The sequence below is a fragment of the Scyliorhinus torazame genome, chromosome 3 (assembly GCF_047496885.1).
Source record: "Scyliorhinus torazame isolate Kashiwa2021f chromosome 3, sScyTor2.1, whole genome shotgun sequence".
Lineage (NCBI taxonomy): Eukaryota > Metazoa > Chordata > Chondrichthyes > Carcharhiniformes > Scyliorhinidae > Scyliorhinus > Scyliorhinus torazame.
In genome coordinates, this window is record NC_092709.1 from 289313394 (window position 1) to 289339188 (window position 25795).

Consider the following 25795-nt stretch of genomic DNA (forward strand, 5'->3'; position numbering starts at 1 on the left):
AACAATTCAACTTGGGAATTCGTTTCTGATTTTCCATGTTTCTAGGCTTGTGTAATTTTGTCAAAATGCATCACCAACAGCGAATGGCTGCCTTAGGGACGGACAAAGAGCTGAGCGATTTACTGGATTTCAGTGCGGTAAGAGAACCCATTCATGGCAGGTGGTGTCGAAGGCGAGTGTGCACGGCAAAAAAAAAATCTCAAGTACAGTCAGGGGTAGCCGAGAGGAGTGTTGTCAGTTTAAAGACTTTCCTCTTGGCCCTTCATAGTGCTCTGTGTATTTTAGCAATCTATCCACAATAAGAAAAAAAAACTTCAACTAACCTTCTCTTTCCCCCCCCCTCAAAAAAAATAAACAAGTCACATAACAGTCCATTCAGTTCAAATCCCTCGATGTGCTAACAATTGTTTTCGAAAGATCGCGCGTTTAAATAGGGCACTTCTGAGGTAGCTGGAGGAATATCCTCTTTTGAGAAATGGGTTTCGGAAGTTTGGTCAGGAGAGTAGTGCCAGGCGGAAATATAGCCGGTGGCGATTTCAACCCTTTTCTTTTTTTGCTGCTTTTCTTGCTCCTGAACGTTTGTGCTCGCAGATAAGTGGCTCGAAGAGTTAATCGGTAATCAAATCCAATACTCGTGAAAAAAAAGGAGCGCAGGCGTGTTTATGGTAAGATCTGTGCGAAGAAGTGCCGCGAAACTTCTCCTGTCGACTTTCTTTAATTTTATTTCTTTAAAAAAAACCAACTTATACTGCTAGTAGTGGAAGCGAGTTGCCACTACTGTGGTGCGTAAGAAGGGAGATGCTGTCTTTTTTTTAAGCCTTGGATGAGAATCTGAAGCGTTTTGTTTCGGGCAGTGACTTATTTTTTTTTTACAATTTTTATTATAATTTTGTTTATTGTAGATGTTTTCACCGCCTGTGAGTAGTGGGAAGAATGGACCAACCTCCCTGGGAAGTGGCCATTTCGGGGGCTCAAGTATGTAAATCACTACTTTGGTATTTATATATGTATAAAGCAGATCTGTTCGCTTATTCGGGACTTCAACTTTCTTCCCTAGGAATCCATATCGATTCGAGCCAAGCATACTAGGACCACTCGTCTAATCTTAACAGCAGTTGAAGTAGCTCGTTTATAAACGGAATATCTTCCATGTAAACGAAACAGCGTTATCAGTATAAACTTGACTTACTGATTTGGCAGATCGTCCAGTGGCGATAATTGTTTAGATATTTAAACAGAAAGCTGAGGTATTGACGGTTATTTAGACCTTGTGCCAAAAAAACATTTTTTGCTTTGACTTACTGCAGCCTTTTCAATAGCATTGAACGCATGAGTTGCCTGATTTTAGTTGAAACATTTCTGACGTGAGTTGGGGTTGGATAGGGAGGCTTACCTGTCTTATAACAGGTACTTGGGGTTGAATGCTTTGAAATAGCTTGGATGTGCAAGTCGAATGATTCCAGTCATTTGTTACAAGGCTAGTGTAACTAACTCAAAACTACTTGGAACCTTTAAAAACTCTTAATACCGATAGGATCAATGTTTTCGTAACTAAATTTTAGAAAAGGAGCTCTCTTGGATAAATCAAGTCCAGTTTAAATGCTCAGAACACCTGCTATTGAGACATTTATTGTAGTTGAAAAGGTTATGCAGAGAGGTGCATGAGTATGCCATTACATTCTGAGGAATTCCTTCAGTTTATTTTGAATGAAGGGAATCATTGTCAACCAGTCTGCAGAATTTTGTACAGGTAGATTTTCTTCCCTTAGAGTATGCATTTTTAATACATAGCACATTGCTTTTTAACCACCAGTTATTTTGACATGTATTTATGCTGAATATAGTCATTGTTTGGATGATTAAAAATGTGTACTAGTTTTGGCAATGTGTTCCATACAGGATTTGTTTCCCTTCTAGAATTGTTTCAATCAAAATACTTTGTTAACAAAGCTAAATTAAAGTTTTGAAGTGGGAGAGGAAGAAAGAGCGATGGGTAGAGCTGTTGTGGCTAATGCATGAATATGTCTTTTAACATATAAAATTAAGAAACTCCACAGAAATATGATTTGCATACTGAAACATCAGAATATTTAAAAGCTGCCTTATTTAAGAAAGAATCATGCAGGCATTTGAGATACATTAACTAAAATTAATTTGTAGGGAATTTAGTCTACCCCCCCCCACTCCCAGATGGCAACAGGAAATACAAAGATTTATTTACCCTCCCCTCAATTTGCACTATAAGATTTGTGTTTTTAGTTAAGAACATCATTTCTAATACATCTAAAAATAGCTGTAATTGGATGGCTTGTGCATAAAGTTTGTCCAAAAGCCGCTGAAAATAGCAACATTTTTGATTTTGATATACTGTATCACATTTAAAATAAAGTGTAAAATTGTAATGTAGGCATGACAAAAATGAACCTCCTCTGAATTTCTACAATTAATTCTCGAAATAATTTTCTGTGGAAAAAGTTGTGATTTTTATTGTGACACCTTTGCAAGTAGTTTAATTTCCTTTGCAAGATGTGCATGCAAAGCAGATGAATATCTGCTTTTTCTGAAATTAGCAAGTTCATTTGGATTTTGGATAAAATTGCTTTAAAATTTATAGGTGTTGTGACTGATGTGTAGAATTTTGTAATCAGTGGGTTTTGGTGCAATTTAGTGAATTATTAATGTGTTAAATCAAATATAAGCAATTCATAAAAAGTGTCATGGACTCCAATTATTTGTTCGGCTTGTCGATTTTTAGGACTTCCTTTAAATTTCATTTTTTTCCTCTGGAGATAATTGGTAAGGTGATAGATTTTTGTATCATTCAAACTATATTCTCTTCCCCCTGCAGCCCCGACTCCCCACCTCCCACTTCCAATTCTTAGCACATGTAAATGGTTAAGTTGTGACTTGAATCTTATTTTTCCTGAACTGCACCAATTTTGGTGTAAAAAAAATCAAAGCTGTGGGGAGAGGGTGATGCAGTCAGTTTCGTCTGGCTAGAACAGGTGTATATTCCTTCATGGATATATGGTTTTCTCAGACAGGTGAAATGAAACATAAAATTTATTCTTCTACATCAAAACTCATTTACATGTAAAATATCCATTGTGCAATCTATGTAACTGAAGCATTTTTCTGTCCCGGAGATTGTATTTTTAAAACTAGTAATTGCATTTCATGAATGACCATTACTTAGTGATATTTTAATCTTGTGAGTTCATGCCATATAAATTACTTTTTTTAAAAAGCGAATGGACTATTTATTATGCTGGCCACAACTGTGTTTCAAAAGGAATGGATTTCTTGGTGTGGTAAATTTAATGTTTTCTTATATAAATATGTTAAATATTTTTGAATGCTAATACATAATAATACGTGGACCCTGTTAAAACATGCATTCTGGTGATGTTTTCCTAAATTGTGACTCCTGAGTAATTGATGTATCGTTTTAAACTATTTTAAATTTTCAGTTTTTTCCTTGGCAGCCATTCTCTTACACTTGTTCTTTCTGGGTTGGATCAGGGATGCCGATGATTCCTGCTAAATGAATGACTTGTGGCAATGTTTGTTGTTTTTTATTTCTGCCTGCGTGTCTGAAATAAACAGGAACAAACGTGAAAATATTTGTTATCGGTGTGTGTATAGGACAGTGTGCATTAATATATTTGGATGAGTAACATGGCTTAAATGACCCCAGTCTAAGCTGGAATTTATATTCTTGTTGAAAGATCTGAGTGAAATATAAATTTAAGGACTGGAACCTTGATTCTTATGGTGTAAATAATCATTGGAAATGCATTGCGGTTATGTGTGTAGGGGCGATTTTGAAATAATACTGAATGTAATGTGTTAGTTAGGAATAAATAAAATGGATTTTGTTAAATTTTATTCCGCTTTTTAATTGCTTGGATATCTTCTTAGTATATTTCTACAATAGATTTTCAGTTTAGGATTTTGCCTAAGATCTATTTTCTCCCTCAATGAGAAGCGTAGAATTTGTTTCATTTCAGAATATTAGTTTTTCTTCTTTCTGAACTGCAGTCTGTTTGTCAGCCGAATTTTTCATTTTTAGGAAGTGTCATAATATTTTGTAAGTCAAGTACCCCATTATAATGTTCGTAACCACTTGTCACATCATCTTTATGACATACAGATATATCAAGTTAGGAAATAACTAATGAAAAGCTACAGCAATGAATAGCATTTTTAAGAAATGAGGGTTTTGTTTGCATGTTTTTCAAATAGTTGTGGAATAGCTGTAAAAGTGATTGAAATTATAATTGCAAGTTAGTTTATATAGAATATTTTTGACCTAATTAATTGTTTTCAGTAAATTAATTTGTTTTTTGACTTTTAAAAGATTGATGCCTGACTGCCTCTACAGTCAGGATTAAATTGAGTAATTACGAGGAGCAAGATGGCTCACTTGTTCCTTCCCCGACTGTTGTACTGTAAATGTAAAATTCAGGCTGGAAGATTTGGCAGGCCACACGTATCAATTGTATGAACAATAGCGTCGAACTGTGCATGGGAAGCCCAAAGGGTTTTATTTTTGTATTTCAAATGGACCATACAGCAGAATTTGGACTGGCTGGTTTAACATTCCAGTTTAATAAAAAGAGTACTATGCAGTTATGGAGATTTGTTTACCATTTTATGACCCCAAATAATTGAGATGTCACAATATACTTATTGTAAATGCTCAGCGATGTAAACCAAAAGTGTTGTAATGAAATGAACACCGACATCCTTCATTATGTTCAGCTTCTTATGAGAAGTACCAAAATCAAAAGTCTACACCGTTTTGAAGATATTTGTGTGTGTGTATAGGAGAGAATTCTACCCACACTGATGTGCTTGACCTAGAACTTGCCTTCAGTTGTGCCATTCTATCTTTTGGCTGATGAAAAAGATTGCTTGACAGATTTTTGGCTAACCCCTAATATGAGGATCACCATTAATCATGTCTCTTTTTTTTTTCTCCCCCCTCTCTTGGAATCGTAACCTCTTTTGTCCCAAGTAAGAAGGCTTTGTTGTAATGTTTTATGTTGACACATCAGAATTAGCACGCTTAGCATGGTCTATCTTGACAATTCTGGAGTGTTGAGTGTGGGGGAACGGGATAGGGAGAAGATCAAGACCGCATTTGTCTTTTAGAAATCTTGAATTTAAATGGACGTTGTGCAGTTATATTCCAAGTCTAGTATATTTCTGTTCTTAATCGAAATAAAGAATGCTTATTAAGAATTATAATCAGGTTAATTTCAGCTGGAACCAATAGCTTTCTTGAAGAAGTTAATGGCCTAAATGTGGTGATTTGACCCAGTAACGTGGGTTCTTTTTTTGCATTGGAATATTGCCTGATTGAATTATTTTAAGAAGAAATATATGGCTTGGGTAAGCAAAACCAAACTGGTGTGAAAAATAGCTGATAATTAGGAGCTCCATCTTATGAATTTTTGGATGGGTCACTGGAGTCACTTGTCATGCTTCAGACTGAAGAACGGTTAATGACATTCCGGAATTACACTGAGGAGCATAGTAAAGTGTACGCAAAATCAGCCCTTTGTTTCCTAAGTTCACAATTTAGGGGAATGGAGTACTTATTCTTTTCTCTGTTCTGAATAAAATCAGAAATGTTTAAAAGAACCAATAGGCTAAAGCTGTTAACACAGCAAGTGAGAAATTATGTTTTCCTCTTTCCGTGACCATAAGTAATTGTTTGGAATAGTGGTTGACTATTAGCTTCCCCCTTCCCATTCTATTGTTTCTGTAAAACAAAGCACAACTACACAACACCCACTTATTTGCTGCTTTTATCTGCAACAGTACTTTGCACCGAGGAAGAGGCAGTGTTATTAAAATGGTTATTGTCTTAACTTTTTTGAACAGTGATCTAATGTTCGGGGTATTTTTAATTGCTGATCAGATAAATTATTCAATAGATGCCAGTTCTGTGCAATTCAAATAAAACCTTGGCAGCAGCAGCAGAGAAGCAAAACTTGTTGAACTACTGCAGTTGCCTTCATTTAAAGGCAGTGGGATTGGTGCAGGTGATGGTTTTGTGTGACATTTGCATATTTCCTGTGCCTTTCACGTGATATTTTCGCAGTTGATTTTTGGCATCTTTCACAATTGTGCTGAAAGATCAGAGCACCTAGTTTATGTGTGCTCATATGCATTTTTCTAAAGCGTATTTTCTATCAGTTAGTTGTGTTTTTTGAGCTTGGTGCCTTTTTTAAGAATCTCCCTTATTTTAGCGCTTGCTTTTTTGTACATTTACTGGCAACTTTTATCCTCTGGTTGGGATGTGTAAACCATTTGAATTGGACATGACTTGCTTTTAAGGTAAAAATCCTTTGATGTTTCCCTTTGATGTTTTCAGCTTGTAAGGAACTGTAGATGGTAACATTTACACTGAAGCAGCACTATGTTTTGGTGTATCTGGGTTTTTCCTCTTTCTAATGATTCATAAATTTTCTCTCCTTTTACATCTGCCCGTTGAATGTTACAGATCAGACCAGGGTACATTAACTTCCGAGGCATCTGATTCCTCTCTTAAGAGGCTGTTCTTCATGCCCTCACCTGTGGTTTGAAGACTTTCATAGAATAATGAGGCACGGTGTGCTGAGGCCACATGTAAGCCCCCCCCCTCAAATGCCATGCTCACCCCCAACTGGAAACCACATTTTACCCCATTTAACCCATTGGACCATCGGGAAAGATTCAGTTATTTGCTTACTCGAAGGCAACAAACTGACTTGTCTTCAGGAAAATTCTGATCCAAAGCAACAAACTAAAACTTTAGATAGAAATAATGAAACTGCCTCCAACTAATAAAATATGTTCTCATTCACCATTATTTATTACTTTATTCCCCCACTTAGTTTCAGTAATGTGTTTTTTTGAGGTGGGTGGGTGCAGCCAAAAGAAGAATTGGAGTACATAATAAAGTTTACAATTAGGCAATGAAATTATCTTTTATAAACACAGCCAAGGAAAACATAGGTGAGCAAGAGCAGCATTGTTCTTATCAAGTTATGTGATGTAGATTAAAAAAAATATACATGTGTGTCACTGCTCATGGGCAATTATTATGCATCTTTAGTGGAATTATTCATAAAGAATAAAGGAAGAAATACTGAGAGTTGGGAAAGAATATTCTCTTAAGGACCGTCTCTCTTATCAAAAAAATACTGCGTATTTATGTATTCTAAAAGAAATATTCCTTTGAAGTTTTTTATTATATATTTCTTCTTTCTTCCCCAACTATTTTTCTCCTCTCTAGAAGGCAGAGATTCCTGCTAAGAATTGGTTCTACTGGTGCTGGCCATCTTCTGGTTGGCAGCCCAACCTCTGTCTACACTTGATGTTATGTGCCCTCTCCAGTAGCAGTGGACAGAAACCAGAAGTGGGAATCCTGACTGTTTTTTTTTCTTCTTTTGTAAAGTTGTGCAGACAATTGATTGTGTGACATAGCACAGACGAGAGTGCAAATCGGAGGCCCTGGTGATGTGTGTTATTCACATAGTCTCTCTTTTCTGGTCATTGCTAAGTGTTGAATGGGACTGCGGGTTTTCAAATTGTCTCTCTTTTCTGGTCATTGCTAAGCGTTGATTGGGACTGAGGGTTTTCAAATTGTGACTTCAATAAATCAATGGATGCTGGTGTTTAGTGACACTGTTTTGATAATTTATGTCTAAACAATAAACAAGGCCATGAGCAGGTCTGAAAACTGGGTTTTACAAGTGTTTTGTATTCTGTCACCAATTAATGGCAACTTCTAATGACCATCCTTTCTAAACCAGTGCAAATGGAACAAACCTGAAAAAAAAGATGAAGGTGCAAGTTGTGACTATTTGCCGATAGCTGCATGGTTTTTGCATCAGGAAAAACTGAAGATCGTATCCATTCCCTGCAAGGTGATCGACTGAATTGCAAACCCGGCAGGACCAATGGGAGGTGGTACTGAATGCCAAAACGTTATGTCGTGTGCATTACCAACAAAAAGGGTCCACCATTAAATAGCTAATTTTTGTCATAAAAAATTGCAACCACATCTGGGGGTTCACAATTACAATGCACAACCACATCTGGGGGTTCATCTTAAAAACAATCCTCAATGGGGGTTCCACATTCAGCAGATAACATCCGAAACAAGTCGGATTCTTAGATTTCTGAGGAAGAATCTTTAGTATTGCAACAAAAATGTCAGGGCTATAGCTTACCAAACATTTGTTCTTCCAGTTTTGGAGTATGCAAGTTATGTGTGGGATCCTTACACCGCGAGAGATATAAATAAGATTGAAGCGATCTAAAGATTTTTTTGAATCCGGATGGGACAGGGTCCAGTGTCACAGCCTTGATCAAAGATTTAGAATGGGATTCTCTACAGCAAAGGAGGGAGAAAAATTGGCCAACGATGTTCCATAAGATATAGGATGGACTAATGTAAATTGACAGACACAAGAACCTGGTCTGATGTCCCCTGGCAATGACAAAATACGAGGTACCTCATCCACATAAACCACAAAGATAATTTGTTTCCATGACCATGCATCAATAATCTTTCGTCCAAAGGACAATCCCACAATAGGACAAGTGCAAAAGATGGATTCTCCGTCCCACCACGCCACATTTCAGCCTCGACCCACCAGCGGGATTCTCCCTTATGCTGGCCGGTCAATGGGGTTTCCCATTGTGCGGCAGCACCACGCCGTCGGGAAACTCCCGGATGCCAGCAAAACGGAGAATCACGCCGGCGCAGAATCCCGCCCGTGGTTACTTGAAATCTTCAAGACCCACCTTCAGATTATTCCAATTTAAAAGTTTTCATTGGTTTAGCTAGCACTACCCATATAAATGTTGGCAGAATATGGGTATTTAGCCTGTGATGCTGCTGCAACTGAAGCAGAAGCAGAAATAGGATTGTGTCAAATAGGTCTTCAAGAGTCTCATTGCCAGGGCTGGGAAACAGTACATGGCCCTGGAACCACAGGTGCAACCACCCATAGAACGTTATTATAGATTTTGAGTGACTGATATGTTTGAATATAGAATGTGACGCTCCCTTCTTTCCCCCAACCAAACAAAAGTAATCTTTGTAAGTAGTGCTTTTGGTAATGCACGCTTCTCTATTAAATGAAATAATTATTTAGTTTTATGTTGATAACTAGAAGCAGCACTGCTCTTTATATGCTTCATGTGTCAGTTGTGGCTGAGTGGCAGGGCTCACACCTCAGAATTACAAAGTTGTGGTTTCAAGACCTATTCCAGAGTGTTGTGTATATATTCTAGGCTGACACTTCAGTTCAGTACTGAAAAGATGCTGCCTTTTGGGTGCCTACTCTTATTTGTACATCATAAATCCCACAGCGGTATTCAAAAAAAACAACAGTTGCATTTCCCATGGTGTCCTGGACAATACTTATCCCTCAAAGAACACCACTAAACTAAAATATATTTCTACTTACTGTGCCTGTACCATATTAGTAACCACACTTCAAAAGTAAGTAATTGGCTGTGCAACACTTTGTGCCACCCTGAGACCATGAAAGGTTCTGTATGAGTACAATTATTATTTGTATAATACAGAGACGAGATAATATTTCCGTGGAAAACCTTCATTGTGCCTGGCTTCTAACTATGTGTGATAACCTTAGCTTGATGGAATCCATGGTTATCAGATGTTGACCTGTAGTGAATGAGCAGCCAGGAAGTTGTTTTGAGATGGCTAGAATGCTTTGCTTTCAGTTTCTGTTAAATGCACGTTGAATTATTTTTCCTAAAACTTTGAAAGTGTTTGGTTCATTTCCCTTCCCTTGCACCCATGTGAAATATTTTAAAGAACAAGCTACTTTTGCAATTTCTTTCCAACATCTACAAGAAAAGTGAATGCTACTGGAAATGAGATATTTTCTTAACAATTCTCAACTATCAAGTAAATAGAGGGTTAAGCCTTGCTGTTTCAGGGCATAGACCACATCTATGGCAGTAACGGTTTTGCATGTAGTGTTTTTGGTATAAGTGACAGCGTCATTGATATTTTCCAAGAAAACCTTCAGAACCCTGCGGGTTTCCTTCTAAATGAGGCCAGAGATACATTTCAGAGAGGCCAGAGTGAAGCTTAGTGATTCCCTGGATATTGTCTCTGAGAACTTGCCAGTGTCGTTCAGCACCACCATTACCACCTTTGCTTCTACAGGGCATTCGACCCAGAGACAAAGTCATGTGCACATGGATGCTGGATGAGCACTGGGTTTGAGCTATGTTGCATTAGCCTGTGATTGACTCAAATCTGCCCCCACTCTTTAATGCCTTTAATGAATAATGAGCTCTTGAGGGTGGACAATGCTGCTGGTCCTGTCGGGAGCCTAGAACGTCACTTTTGGCTTAAGGAATTTCTGGGGGGGAAAAATAGTGATTTATTTGCCCCAGCAAAATAGAGAATGCACAGACTTAATAAAAATAACGGCAAAACAGAACTATTGCAATTGTTTTAATTTTTTTGAAAAAGGAAGGACTTGCATTCATACAGTGCCTTTCACATATTCGGTGAAGTACTTTTGATGTGTAGTCACTGTTGTATCAGCTAATTTGCATACAGCAAAGTCCACTGACAACAATACAATGATGACCAGATAATCTGCTTTTGTGAAATTTGACTGAGGGAATAATATTGACCCGGTCGTAGGCGATAACTCACCATGTCTTCAAAATTGCACCAGGGGATCTTTTAGAGAACAGAGCTTCTGTTTAATGTCTTGTCCAAAATATGGGACCCCTGACGGTACAACACTCCCCTCGTATGGCACTGGAAGTGTCAGCCTAGGTTTTTGTGCTCAAGGCACTGGAATGGGACTTGAACCCATAACCTCTAACTCAGAAGGTGAACTTGAGATGCTCTTCTTCAAGAAGATAGATCATAAAAAGTTAAGTTCAGATTCATTCAGTCCATTCAGCTCATTTGGCTCATCCTTGTATTGAGAACCTCTGTTCTCACCATGGTAACTGCCTACATAATGATTCAAGGGTCATTACCTAATCAGAATTGCATTCCAGGAACTATTCACTCTTTGTGATGAAGTGCATCTTGACATCAATCCTGAACTATCCTTTTAGCAGTTTTTAAACTATAAATCCGTGTTTCTGTACTTCTGATTTGATTTGGAATAGTGCTGCCTTTATCTTTTCTATTCCACTTAGAATTTGACTATCTCTTTTTAATCCTCCTTTTAAGACATGGTAATCGCAGCCTAAACTTGACTTAACTCGGTCATCTTGATGATATAGACTTGCAAGGGGATAGCTTTGTGTCTGTGCTGTTGATAGTAAGGTTCACCTGAATCATGGCTGAATTTCCAATTTGCACACTTGGCAGGCTAAGCTTCTCGCTGTTACTTTTAAAAATAAATTTAGAGTACCCAATTATTTTTTTTTCCAATAAAGGGGTAATTTAACATGGCCAATCCATCTACTGCACATCTTCGGGTTGTGGGAGTGAGACCCGCGCAGACACGGGGAGAACATGATTCACTATAACAGCGAGGAGCTTGCACATACTGATTTTGGTAGCATGTTATTCTGTCTGCTTTGTGAATGGGCATGGTAACCGTTAACCATTCAGGACAAATTGACTGACCCGTTATCCACCAGCCTAAATATCTACTCCCTCCACCATTGATATCCTGCGGCTGCGGTGTGTATGACCAAGGATATACTTCAGCAACTCACAAAGGATTTGATAGCATCTTCAAAACTTGTGACCTCCACCATCTAGCAGGACAAATATAGCAGGCATATGGAATACCATCACCTCTGAATTATTCTGCAAGTCACCTGCCATCCAAACTTGTGCACATATTATCACTTCTTCATTGTCACTGTCAAAATCTTGGAACTCGCTACTAAACATTACGAGTGGAGTACCTTCACCATGTACACTGCAGTGGTTCAAGTAGTCAGCTCAGCACCATCTTGAGGCAGTTAGGATGGGCAATAAATACCAGCCTTACCAGAAATGCCTCTGTTCTAAGAATGAACAAATAAAAGCCATTGCCACTCTTGCATCTTTGTTTCGTCCATTGAGAAACATGTTTCATTTATCTTCTGTTGGATCTCGCCTACCATGATATTGTCTAGTTCCTTCTTAGTTCCTCCACTATCCCATTAGATGTAATGAGCCACCTTCGTTCTCAATTCGGTATTATCTGTAAATTGATCAACTTGTGTTGCATTTCTAAATCAGAATTATTTATGTAAACGATTGCACAGCTCCCCTTTAAATTCTTTAGTGGTGTGAACTGCCTCAGTGCATTCATTCTCACAGTGACTGATCCTTCAATACCAAAATTCTCCAAGGTTTTGGTCCAAAGGTTGCTCATACCAGTTAATTTTTTGCCCATTGATGAATCTTAGGCTCTCAATTTCAGCTGAAGGGAGGTCAAACCAAGGGCTGCTTTCCATGAGGGACGAGGAAACAAAATTAAATGGGGTCTCTTCTTCACTGTTGTGCTTTAATACACTGTGGTTGCAGAGTTTGTAATCTGGGAAGGATTAGCAAGGTGAAAGAGGATCCATAACCTTGAGTGAGGAGAGATTGGTTTACTTTCACCCTGGTGTTTTTGGTTAATATAACACTATTAAATAAATGTTTATAGTGTACATATTTGGTGCACAATCGTTGCAGAAATTAATGCCTGGAATGGAAGCTTTTTATTAAGTAATGTCCACAGAGTATTGCGGGACAAGAAAAGGGCGTGAGATTTTAGTCCTAACACTAATTTAGCAGTTGAGAAGGTGCACATTTCATTTTTTTTTTAAAAAACCCACAATTAAATCTGATTCTCATGTCTATTCCCATGTTCAAGCGGTTTTTTACATTGTCCAACATGGAATATTTATTAATTTGCCAAGTGATTCAAAAAAATATGAAAGCTTATTTCCATTTGAAGTTGCTACAAAGTAGGGTTCATTTAAATCCTATTTTGATGCTTCATCGTTACATTCAAAATGACTAATTTAAAAAAAAGTCTTGCTGTGCTGTACAATTGTACATCTGGATTAAAAACCCTTGCTGGTTCTAAACTTGTAGATAGGTTATAGTCAAAGACTTGTATCAGTCAATGCTTTGCAAGCTTACATTAGTGTCTAGACTGGTTTAAACCAAGGAAGCTTCTCAATGGTGAGTCATCTAAGACACGATTTAATAATCCTGTTTTATGTATGTGCTTAGTATAGATCATAGGAGATTTTTCATTTCCTTTTGTCCTTTCTTCTCCCAAAATGAAGGTAATTCACATTGATCTGTCTCTGTTGAGGTGCTAAATCGGGGTTTTATGCTCCAAAATCAATAAAAGTTGGTTATTCTGACAAATAGTGATTCGTGTGTCCTGGAATGTGCCATTGGCTTGGAAGGTACGATCTTCCCACCAGTTTCAAGAAAACACGTCATGGCAGTCACAAAAATATTCCCTTCACTTACGGCGGTGTCTGTTTTTACTCTTGCCCTTATTCTTCACTTTCCCACAGCCAACAGTCATATCATACCAATTTTTGTTTTAATACTGTCCGAGGGGGGGAAAAGTTTTTTTTTGACTGGGTCTTTCTTGCTGCCACTAGTCTTATCTGCAGTGATGACATGACATTATGCATAAATGTCGTCTTTTTTATCTTGTAGTGTTGAGTTGCCCACAGAAAGTATGGCTCATGTTGCAAACTAAAATTATGGAGGCATTTCTCAATTTGTTTACTTTCCCAAGGCCTGGACTGAACGTAAAAGTAGCTTTCCTCACACTAGCTTGATGGTCAATCAGTAGTAGCTATGTGAAACCTTTGTTATGTTCATTTGCACTATGGGAGGAAAAATATTAGCAGTACTATGCAATATTTGTCTTGTCCTTGATTGTGCCTGGAAAGAGGATTTTCAGCTGTGTAACACTGGGATGAAGTACTGAGGGTCCTATGGCTTGCCCGAGTTTTGCTGATGATGGGAGAAATTTCAGATGTTGGCAAAACAAATGTGTGTTGGCTTAATTGCAAATTTTCTGTTGGTATCAGTATGCTACACAAATCTAGTGGCATAACTGCAAGCAAAACAGTAAAATCATGTTCAACTGGCAGCCGCCAATTTTCTAATAAAAGTATTTTTGCTTCCCATAAAGACTGGGATTTGTCATTATTTATGTGCTAATACTGTTGTGACTTTCTCTTTGCAGTTGAAGAAAACACCTTTTTTAGACCCAACAGTTTCTTTCAAATTTTATTACCTTGACATCAAAGTCATCAGTCGCCGAACCTCTTTAATGTTATAAATTCAAAATGGTACAATGAAGCTGCATGTGCCTTTTTAAAAACAATTACTGTATTTATGTTCAAATTGCTCCTTAAGCTGACAAGTTCATGTGGCAGATATTCACACTGGAGACCTTATAATTTTCGTAGCTGGTCTATAATTAGATGCATTTTCGAAGTATAATTTTGAAGCAAAAAATTCACAACATTTGGGAAAATGCTTTTACAGCTTCAATGTGTTTCTGTTAATGGTATAATTTAATTTTTATGAGAAATCGTATGTTTCTGAAAAAGTTTTCCTTAAACACCATATCCTGTTTGTTTTGCCCATGGTTTCCTCCCCTTGCTGTGGAGCCTGAACAAATTTACATTTATTGTGAATTCTCTTGTGTGGAATTATTTTTAGAAAAGTTGGGCAAAATTGAGTTTGAATGGACTAATGGCGTACTGTTTGTGAAAATGCACATTTTGTCCTCCACTATGGCCCCTCCACTTGTCAGTGAAGCCTACTCAGCATGAAGGAGGGATTTTTGTTCTTCATAACAGAAAATGCTTGACGTGCACAGTGGTACCACTGCTACCTCACAGCGGCAGGGACCCAGGTTCAATTCCGGCCTTAGGTGATTGTGTGGAGTTTGCACTTTCCCTCCCGTGTCTGCGTAGGTTTCCTCCGGGTGCTCCGGCTTCCTCATATAGTCCAAAGATGTGTAGGTTAGATGGATTGGCCATGATAAATTGCATCTTTGTGTTCAGGGATGTGCAGGTTAGGTGGGGTTTTGGGGATAGGGCAGGGGAGCTGGCCTCTGTAGGGTGCTCCTTCAGAGGGTCGGTGCAGACCCGATTGGCCGAAATGCCGCCTCCTCCATGGAAAGAACTCTATGTTCTCCACATCAACCTTCCGTCAGGACTGGCATTGCAGGCTGTAGAGCTTGAGGTTACTTTTCTGAAAAAGAGCTCCACACCAAACCATATCAATTACCGCCTGAAATTTAAACCTATCAATTTATAACAACTGTCGTTCCCTTTTAAAACCATTTCTGTTCATCTCATGTTTGTATCATTTTACTTTATCTAATCTGGTGTGTTTGCTGCATTGTTTGTTCATGTTTTATCATAGGTTTAGTTCAGTTAAAGAGTAGCTTTTATTAATCCAGTTAAAAAAGGGCAATCTTATAGTGTTTGACATTTTCAATTGCCTCAATGGAATAGCTTGCTTTGAAATCTCAACTTGGAGAATCCCATTTTGTTTCTTCTTCCCTGAACCATTAACAATATATCCATTTGTTTCTCCATCCCCCCCCCCCAAAAAAAACTTTTTTTGAAACTGGAATTGACATAGGTGATCATTATAATTCATTTGTATTTCCTTGTTGATAACTTTTGTATTCAAGTTAACAGAATACACAAAATCAAAATATTGATTATTTTGCTTGAACTGTTAAAACAGTTTTGTATTTGGGACACATTCCAACATTTGGTATGTTTAAGTTCAAGTTCTTGATTTTGGTTTGTGTGGTGCTTTGTCCTGTAAACCTGTTAATACTAGACTAACAGCATCAAAGGGCATTCATCAATGTTAATGTCTAGAGCCATAGAAGTTAGCAACACAGTAGGAGGGCATTTAACCTACAGTGTCTGTGCTTGCTCTTTGTTTATAATTCAGAAGCCAATCACACTGCTCGCCCATCCTTGTACCTTCCTATATTGTGCTTGCATCTTGGCTCTATGCACACCGAGGGTTGCCAGTATTGTTACCTAATTAAAAATGGTACATTGTGTTAGCTTGAATTTGCGCACACTTGCAAGAATCAAACTTTTCACACCAGTTTTAATTTTACGGGGGAAGAAAAGAATAACTTTTTAATTTCTCTTCCTTCACCTCCTCCACAACTGTTTTCCCACTTCCTTGATACATCACCACCACCTGGTACAATTTGAATAACTAAATCACCTTTTTGCTTCCTTTCGATCATGAGTAATTGTAATGGAGCCGGCCTGATTTGTGTGCCTGTGTGATTTCCATTTTACCCCCTCTTGTTCTGACCCTGAATGGGTAAACTGAACTAACTGACTGTTGGTTTGCCTGGCTGTTCAGACTAATGGGTGGTGTTCGATGGATATTAGTTGTCAGAATGGAGTCCAAAGATTTCATAGAAGACTAGGTCTGTTGTTTCTGTTGTCATTCAGAGTTGTGCAAGAATGTTGTCCTCCATGTTTATCAGAATGCCTGTCAGATACATAAACATATACTGTATAGACTCATTAGGATTTTTAATGAAAATCAACACTGCAATTTCAGGCTGATCCATAAGGAAAATGTCTTTCTGTTTTAAAAAAAAACATTTGCGGCTTTCTGTCTGAGATTACACACCTCAAGGTTTCACAAGCTCACACATAACGTGCATGAGTTAAACAAAAAATGTGCTTTCCTTTTTAACTGATTTATGACTAACACAATTAGCTATTATATGTGATGTTAATGTGTATTTTAAGTTAAGAGCTGCATGACCTGCACAATTACTTCGTATTTATTACTTTTTTCACTCCTGGTCTCCTGACAGCACCAAAAATATTTTTTATGATTTTGATTCTAACGGATTAATTTGGAAATGCTTTTGGCTGAGTTGAACACTATTTTTGCTTTTTGAAACAGCATGTGCTACTCTTGTAGTTAATTTGTGCTGCAGTCTGGGATTGGCAGTGACCTTCAGTTTTTTAGCGTCAGATTATTTTCATCCTTGAAGTAAATAATTGTGTAAAACTTTATTTTAATAAATAAATTTCTGCTGCAAATGCCAAAAACTTTATTTAATGTGAAAAAGAAAACCGTGAGAAATGAGCTATCTTCCATCTAATGTTTGGGAAAGAACAATGTGGAGTGTTAGTTTCTGTTCCCACATTCATGAGTGTTTTGCAAAATATTATTTTGATTAAGTAAGTCGTAAAAAAGAGAAGGGCAATAACTTTGGAAATAGACTTAAGGCCATGTTTTTCTGTGTCTTCAAAATTCTCGATTTATAGAATAGCTTTTTAATTAGCATTGTACAGTACATTATTTCTGATCCTCAACTTGTTGTTCTTCTTCGCCTAATTTTGATTGCCCATTATTATTGTTCTGAGTTAGCAGATTAGTAATAATACAAAGGTTATTTAACAGGGCACCAGAGCATTCAGAGATCAAGTTTGATTTCTTCAAGCCAACCATACACTGATAGAGCTACTTGAATTTTGCAAAATACCCCAGGGGACTTGACAAATGTGAATTAGTACCACCCAGTGAAAAAGAGAAATTAGCAGTGGAGGCTGATAGTGCTGTTAAAGAAGTATGTTTTTAAAGAGGTCTGTGAAAATTGTCTCAGTTATACGAAGGTTTAGGAAGAAAGTTTGAGAGCTAGGGGACAAGATGACTAACACTCCAATAATAGAGCAGAGGGAGAGTAGAATGTTGAATAGGTAAGGAAGTAGGAACAATTGTATGGAGGAGGTCACAGAGAACTGATGGGGACTTTAGAGGCAATGTAATGAAGATCAAAGCCAGTGAAAGTTAACAATGAGAGTTGGCGATTAAATGAGAGGGATTTCGTAGAATGAACTGGAAGCAGAGTTCTGCATATGTTGTATTCCCCATCCCTAATTGCATTTGAGAAACTATTCTGGAGCAGCTGTCTTCAACCGCTGCAGTCCATGTACAGTAGACACATTCACACTGGCCTTGACAAAGGAATTCCGGGATTTTCACCCAACAAAGGAATGGTGATATAGTTCCAAGTCTATGTTGTGTGGCTTAGAGGCATCTTCCAGTTGGTGATGATTCCATGTCTCTGCTGCCCTTGTTCTTCTAGGTGGTAGAGGCCACCTGGTTATAAGGTACTGTCGAAGGAGATTTGGCGAGTTGCTGCAGCATTTCTTGTAGATGGTGTATATTGCTGCTTTAGTGTGTTGAGAAGTGAATGTTTAAGGTGAAGGATGTAGTGGCTGCTTTATCTTGAATGATGTTTAGCTTCTTGATTATTGTTGGATTGCATTCATCCCGGCAAGTGGAGAGTATTCCGTTACACTGATGACACTCCTTGGGTGGGATTCTCCCGCAATTGGCGGGGCGGCCCGTACCAGTGCCAAGAGCGGCGCGAACCACTCTGACGTTGGGCCGCCCGGAAGTTGTGGAATCCTCTGCACTTCCGGGGGCTAGGCCTGCGCTGGAGAGGTTGGCGCCGCGCCAACCGGCGGCGAAGGGCCACCGGCGGCCGGCGCGCATTGGCGCAAGTGCAGAACCGCCGGTGTGTTTCCTGCGCATGCGCAGGGAGTTTCTTCTCCACGCCGGCCATGGCGGAGCCTTACAGAGGCGGCGTGGAGGGAACGAGTGCCCCCATGGCACAGGCCCCCCCGCAGATCGGTGGGCCCCGATTGCGGGCCAGGCCACCGTGGGGGGCTCCCCGGGCCGGGTCCTCCCACACCCCGCTGAGGACCCTGCTAGACGGCTGACCAGCCAGGTCCCGCCGGAATGGACCATGTCCATTTCATGCCGGCGGGACTGGCCAGGAACGTGCGGCCACTCGGCCAGTCGGGGTCTGGAGAATCGTGCCCACGACCGGCGTGACGTGATCCCTGCCCCAAAACTGGCGCCAGAGAATTTGGCAGCGAGCGGCGGGACGGGATTCACGCCACCCCCCCCCCCGGCGATTCTCCGACCTGGCGAGGAGGGGGAGAATCCATCCCTTGTGTCTTGTCGATAGATGGTGATTACACTTTGGGGAGTTAGGTGGTGAGTTACGACAACATTCCCAGTCTCTGACCTCTTGTAGCCACTGTGTATTTATATGGCTAGTCCAGTTCAGTTTCCGGGCAATGGTAACTCCAAGGATGTATAATGAGGCAGTCAGCAATGATTATGCTATTGAATGTCAAGGGGAGATGCTTAAATTCTCTCTTGATGGAGGAGATGATTGCCTGGCACTTGTGTGGCACGAATGTGAATTCGCAGCCCAAGATTGGGTGTTTTCCAGGTCATGCTGCATTTGGGCATGCGCTGCTTCTGTATCTTGAGGAGTTATGAATGGTGCTGAACCTTGCAATCATCAGCGAATATCCCCACTCAGACCTTGTGTTGGAAGGTCAGTGATGAAGCAGCTGAAGGTGGTTGGACCTCAAAAACCACCCCCGAGGAATTCCTGCAGTGATGTTTCAGGACTGAGATGATTAACTTCCAACAACCATAATCCTTTGTGCTAGTTATGAGTCCAACCAGTTCAGAGCTTTCTTCCTGATTCCCATTGACTTAGTTTTACCAGGTCTTCTCGATGTCACGCTTTGTCAAATGTTGTCTTGATGTCCAGGGCAGTCACTCTCACCTCACGTTTGGAGTTCAGCTGTGTTGTCCATGTTTGAACCAAGGCAGCATAAATGAGGTCAGGAGCTGAGCACCACTAAGTGTCAATAAGCAGGTTATTGCGAAGCAAGTGCCACAGGATGCCACAGTTGCATCTTTGCTGATGGTTGAGAGTAGACTGATGGGAGCAGCAATTTGTTGGGTTGGATTTGACCTTTTTTTGTATACAGAACATACCTGAGCAATATTCCACACTGTTGGTGGATGTTCTAGCTGTACTCGTTCTGTTTCTGGAGCACAAGTCTGGGTGATGGTTTAAATGCTGATTTAAGATTATCTTTGATTTGTGACAGCTCTTGGTTGTAGCACTGATACATTATGGCTTTTTGTATATCAGTTATGTACATTTGTAAAAATGGTGGCAATTTGGAGAAGCGAGATGGGAAAGAAATATCAAGAATGTTATCCCAGCAATTAACTCGGAATTTCTGTTGTATTGGTGAAGACTTATTTTCACTGGATCGGATCTTATATATTTATGGTAATGAAATTTGTGATCTGATGAATTTTTTTTTAAAGAAAAGAATGATTCTTTGTTGCAGCTTCTGACGTTGGCAATCAAGTAATCAATTTTTGTAAAACCTTAAGATCAGAGAGCTTTGGAGTTGTATATAGATCCAGTAAAATTGTAAATGTTTCTGTATTTACTAGTTTCACCTACAGTTCGCTTTCCTATTTATAATTGCAAATAAATTCAGAATGCTGTGAAAATGAGTCCTGAGGAAAGGTCTCAAAATCAGGAACATTGACCGGTGAAACTTCTGTTTCTCCACGGATCTGGCCTGTCCTGCTGAGTATTTCCAACTTCATCTGGTTTTGTTTTGAGATTTCCAGCACCTGCAGTATTTGACTTTTGTTCAGTCAACCGTGACCCTTATCTGCACACCCAGCATCCTTGACATGCTCCAAAAACCCCAGTGAACCAATTTTGTTCAAATTCATTCCATTCATATCCTTTTTAAAAAAAAAAAAAAGAAATTTTTAAAAATTCTCCTCCTTTTTCACATTTTCTCCCAAATTTACACCCATCAACAATAAACAACAATCAGTAACAAATATGTTAATCCCCATATCAATAACAACGATCCCATCCTCTCACCAAACCCCAAACATTAGCCCGCATGTTCACATATACAAATGACAAAAAGGAATCAGGAATCACCCATAGTCACCATTAACACACAGTCCCCATTCTCTTTCCCCCCCCCCCCCCCCACTGCACCCCCCCACCCCCCAACTAATGTTGGATGTTATAAAGTGCAGAATGAATAATGCCTATGAATTGTAGAACCCCTCCTTCCTTCCCCTCAGTTCAAACTTAACCTTCTCAAGAGTCAAGAATTCCAACAGGTCCCCCACCATGCCAGGGCACAGGGTGAAGAGGTTGCTCTCCAACCTATCAGGATCCACCTTCGGGCGAACAACGAGGTGAAGGCTACAACATCTGCCTCCTCACCCGTTTCCAACCCTGGCTGGTCCGACACCCCGAGTATGGCCTCCCGGGGGCCCGGGTCCAGTTTCACTTGCACCACTTTAGAAATTACCCTAAAAACCTCCATCCAGTAATCCTCCAGCTTTGGACAGGACCAAAACATATCAACGTGATTAGCCCCCCCCCCCCCCCCCCCCCCCCCCCGCAACGTTCACACACATCTTCTACTCCTTCAAAGAATCGGCTCATCCTCGCCCTTGTGAGGTGTGCTCTGTATACCGCCTTCAGCTGTATCAGCCCCAACCTTGCGCATGGGGTGGAGGCGTTCACTCTCCGGAGCACCTCACACCAGAACCCCCCCTTCATATCCTCTCCCAACTCTTCCTCCCACTCCGCTTTGATCCCTTCCAGTGGTGCCTTCTCCTCTTCCAAAATAGCTCCGCAAACCGCTGACACTATCCCCTTCTCCAGTCTCCCTGTCGTCAGCACCTCCTCCAGCAATGTCGAAGCCGGCTCCACCGGGAAGCTCTGTATCTCCTTTCTGGCAAAATCTCGAACCTGCATGTATCTAAACATTTCCCGCTTCTCCAGCCCATACTTCGCTTCCAGCTCCTTCAATCCTGCAAACCGACACCGAAGAAACAAAACTTTTAGCGTCTTAATACCCTTCACCTCCCATTTCTGAAAATTTCCATCCCACTTCCCTTGCTCAAATCTGTGGTTCCCCCGAATCGGCATTTCACTTGACCCTGCCCCAACCTGAAGTGTTGGCGAAACTGCCTCCAAATTCTCAATGAAACTATTATTACCGGACTCCCTGAGTATTTCCCCGGTGCCATCGGGGGCGGCGCTGTTGCTAGTGCTTTCAATCCCGACCCTCTGCACAAACTCTCCTCCATCCTGACCCACTGGGAATCAACCCCTCTGACCCAGCTCCGAACGTTCTCCACATTCGCCGCCCGGTACTATTCCAATCATATCCTTCTCCGCCTTTCCCATGGGGCTCTTTTCTGGTTGCGGGTCTTCTATGTGGCTGTCGTGTCTCCACTGGCGGGCTCCACACAGCTAATTGTGGGTTCGCTGTCAAGTGACAATATCTACTTTCCTGAAGCTTCTTTACCAAATCTTTCCACCAGTCCATGAATTCAAAAGCATTTCAGAAACCCACCTCTTTAAACCGTTGGCTTCGGTCTCTCCTTGTCAGCATCCATATTTGCTTCCATTCTGTAAAATCAATTAAAATGATATGTGGATGTCAGGAACTTTCTGGATTTTAACTTCGCCAACTGAAAGAGATTGAAATATTAATTTCGCTTCAGATAAAGATGTTACTTTCAGGAGTGAAATGTACTCTTCCCCTTGCCCCTCCCCCAAAAAATGCCCGCCGCCCAAAAATATGTCTGCCAACATTTCCCCCTTTGAGCTATGTAATCTAGTGATAACCCCCTATAACCAGTGTTTCCAGTAAGCTGATTGCACGTGGCAGCACAGTGACTCAGAGTTACTGTGCAAGGTGCTCACATCCTCTCCGATTTTAAGACACCATGAATGCACACTGAAATACTGTCTACAATGAGGAGAAATTGCCTTTTTCCATTTAACCGAAATGGATTTCAATCAAGGAAGATTTATTGATTGGCTGATGTTTTGATTTGCGTTTCTGACCGTTTTTATATTTGGTGGATATGTATACCATTATACTGTATTTCTGTGAAATGAATTGTATGGTTTGGAATGGGTTTTTATATTTCAAATGTTGCCTCCCTTGCATAAGGAGAGGTTGAATAAAGTCTGTTCGTTCTCACTGGAACGTTGGAGGTTGAGGGGTGACTTGACAGAGGTCTAAAGAATTATGAGGGGCATAGACAGAGTGGATAGTCAGAGGCTTTTTCCCAGGGTAGAGGGATCAATTACTAGGGGGCATAGGTTTAAGGTGCGAGAGGCAAGGTTTAAAGGAGATGTATGAGGCAAGTTTTTTTTTTTTTTTTACACAGAGGGTAGTGGGTGCCTGGAACTCGCTACCGGAGGGGGTGGTGAAAGCAGGGACGATAGTGACGTTTAAGAGGCATCTTGACAAATACATGAATAGGATGGGAATAGAGGGATACAGACCCCGGAAGTGTAGAAGATCTTAGTTTAGACAGGCAGCATGGTCGGCGCAGGCTTGTAGGGCCGAAGGGCCTGTTGCTGTGCTGTATTTTTCTTTGTTCCTTGTATAACGCCAGCATCCTAGGGCAAAGCCCATTGGAAGATTTATCTCTCTTTCCGTCATTTGCAATATGGTGGATTGCAATTTGCATTGACGGTCGCGTGAAGTGGCACTTGCCATTAAGCTGCTCACTAATGCACCATTTTACTACTTGGCTTCAGACTTCATTTCAGTCTTGGTTCAAACGTGGACAAAAGAGCTGAATTCCAGAGGTGAGGTCAGAGTGCCTGCAGTTGACATCAGCATTTATCTGAGTGTGGTGTGAAGATATCTATTAAAATTGAAGTCCGTAGGAATCAGGTGAAAACTCTTCAGTGATTAGAGACATAGCTAGCACAAGTGAAAGATGGTTGTGGTTGTTGTAGGCCAGTCAGCTCAGCCTTCAGGGGTTCCTCAGGACAGTGCTCTAGACCGAATCATCTTCGGCTGATATGCGGAAGACTTTCCCTGCATCATAGGTCAGAAGCAGGGATGATTGCTGATGATTGCACAGTGTTCAGTATGACTTGTAACTCCTCAAATAATGAATCAGTCTGTGCCAGCATGTAGCAAGACCTGGACAACACTGAGGCTTGCCTGATAACTGGTGTGTAATGTTCACAAGTGCCTTGACTATCTGCAGTAGCATCTGTTGACATCTCCCACTATCAATATCTTGGGCATCACCATTTATCATAAACTTAACTGGACCAGTTACATAAATATTTTGACAATAAGAACAGGACAGCGCCAGCTCTTCTGGCAATCATCTCAACTGCGGGACATCATTGTAGGCATTCCTCAGGGCAGTATTCAAGGCCCAATTTTTACAGATGCACCATAGAAAGCATCCTATCTGGCTGCATCATAGCCTGGTATGGCTCGGCCCAAGATCGTAAGAAACTACAGAGAGTCATGAACATAGCCCAGTCCATCACACAAACCTGCCTCCCATCCATTCACTCTATCTACACCTCCCGCTGCCTTGGAAAAGCAAGCAGCATAATCAAAGACTCTTCCCATTCGAGTCATTCTCTCTTCCAACTTCTTCCATCGGGCCGAAGATTAAAAAGTCTGAGAAAGCGCACTAACAGGTTCAAAAACAGCTTCTTCCCCGCTGTTACCAGACTCCTGAATGACCCTCTTATGGACTGAACTGATCTCTTCACACATCTTCTCAACTGCCTTGTACTACACGCTGTATGCTCACTCGATGCCTGTGCCTATGTATTTCCATGATGTATTTATATACGTCTTATGTTTTTCATGTATGGAACGATCTGTATGGACTGCATGCAGAACAAAACTGGAACCAGAGGACATCATCTCAGACTAAAGGGACGATCCTTTAAAACAGAGATGAGGAGGAATTTCATCAGCCAGAGGGTGGTGAATCTGTGGAACTCATTGCCGCAGAAGGCTGTGGAGGCCAATTCACTGGGTGTCTTTAAGACCGAGATAGATAGGTTCTTGATTAATCAGGGGTTATGGGGAAAAGGCAGGAGAATGGGGATGAGAAAATATCAGCCATGATTGAATGGCGGAGCAGACCCGATGGGCCAAGTGGCCTAATTCTGCTCCTATATCTTATGGTCTTATAATACTTTTCACTGTACCTCTGTACACGTGACAATAAAACAAATCCAATCATAACATCAGAAGTGGAGATGTTTGCTGATGATTACACATTGCAGCACAATGTTCACACCATTTGTGACTACTCAGATACTGAGCAGCCCATGTGCAAATGTAACAAGACATGGATAATATCCAGGCTTGGGCTGACAAGTGGCAAGTAGCATTCGTGCCATTCATGTGCCAGGCAATGACCATCTCCAACCAGAGAGAATCTAACCATTGCCACTTGATATTCAATGGCATTACTAATGCTGAATGCCTCACTCTCAATATCCTGGGTGGGTTATCATTGGCCAGAAACTTAACTGGACTAATCATATAAATACTGTGGCTACAAGGGCAGTTCAGAGGCTAGGGAATCCCGTGGCGAATAACTCGTGCCCTGACTTACCAACGCTTGTCCACCATCTACAAGGCATAAATAAGGAGTGTGATGGAATATTCTCCACTTGCCTGGATGAGTGCAGCTCCAAAAACGCTCCAGAAGCTTCACACCATTCAGGACAAAGTTGCCAGCTTGAATGGCACCCCTTGCACAACCATTTGCTCTCGACCATTGATGAACAGTGGCAGCAGTGTGTACCACCAAGGCTCCTTTGGCACCACCTTCCAAGCCCAGAATTACTCCCATCTAGAAGGTCAAGAGCTGCAGACAAATGGGAACCCGCCACTTAGAAGTTCCCCTCCAAACCACTCGCCATCCCGACTTGGAAATATATCACCGTTTCTTCACTGTCATTGAATCAAAATCCTAGAACTCTCTCCCTAAGAGCATTGTGGGTGTACCTACACCACAGGGACTGCAGCACTTGAAGACAGCAGCTCATCACCATCATCTTTTGGGCAATTACAGATGGGC

The 25795-nt window shown here is 40.6% G+C and overlaps 1 protein-coding gene across 20 annotated transcripts in view; it reads left to right on the forward strand.

The window, feature by feature from the left end:
• LOC140409166 (transcription factor 4-like) overlaps positions 1-25795 on the forward strand; it is an 818430-nt gene that overhangs the window by 1992 nt on the left and 790643 nt on the right. For 4 of the 20 annotated variants that reach the window (XM_072497371.1, XM_072497382.1, XM_072497381.1 and 1 more), the window contains exons 2-3: positions 46-137; positions 903-975. In XM_072497371.1, coding sequence (XP_072353472.1) covers positions 66-137; positions 903-975 — 145 coding nt within the window. In that variant the 5' untranslated portion in view covers positions 46-65. The other 16 variants (XM_072497376.1, XM_072497385.1, XM_072497384.1 and 13 more) reach the window with 5 other exon arrangements.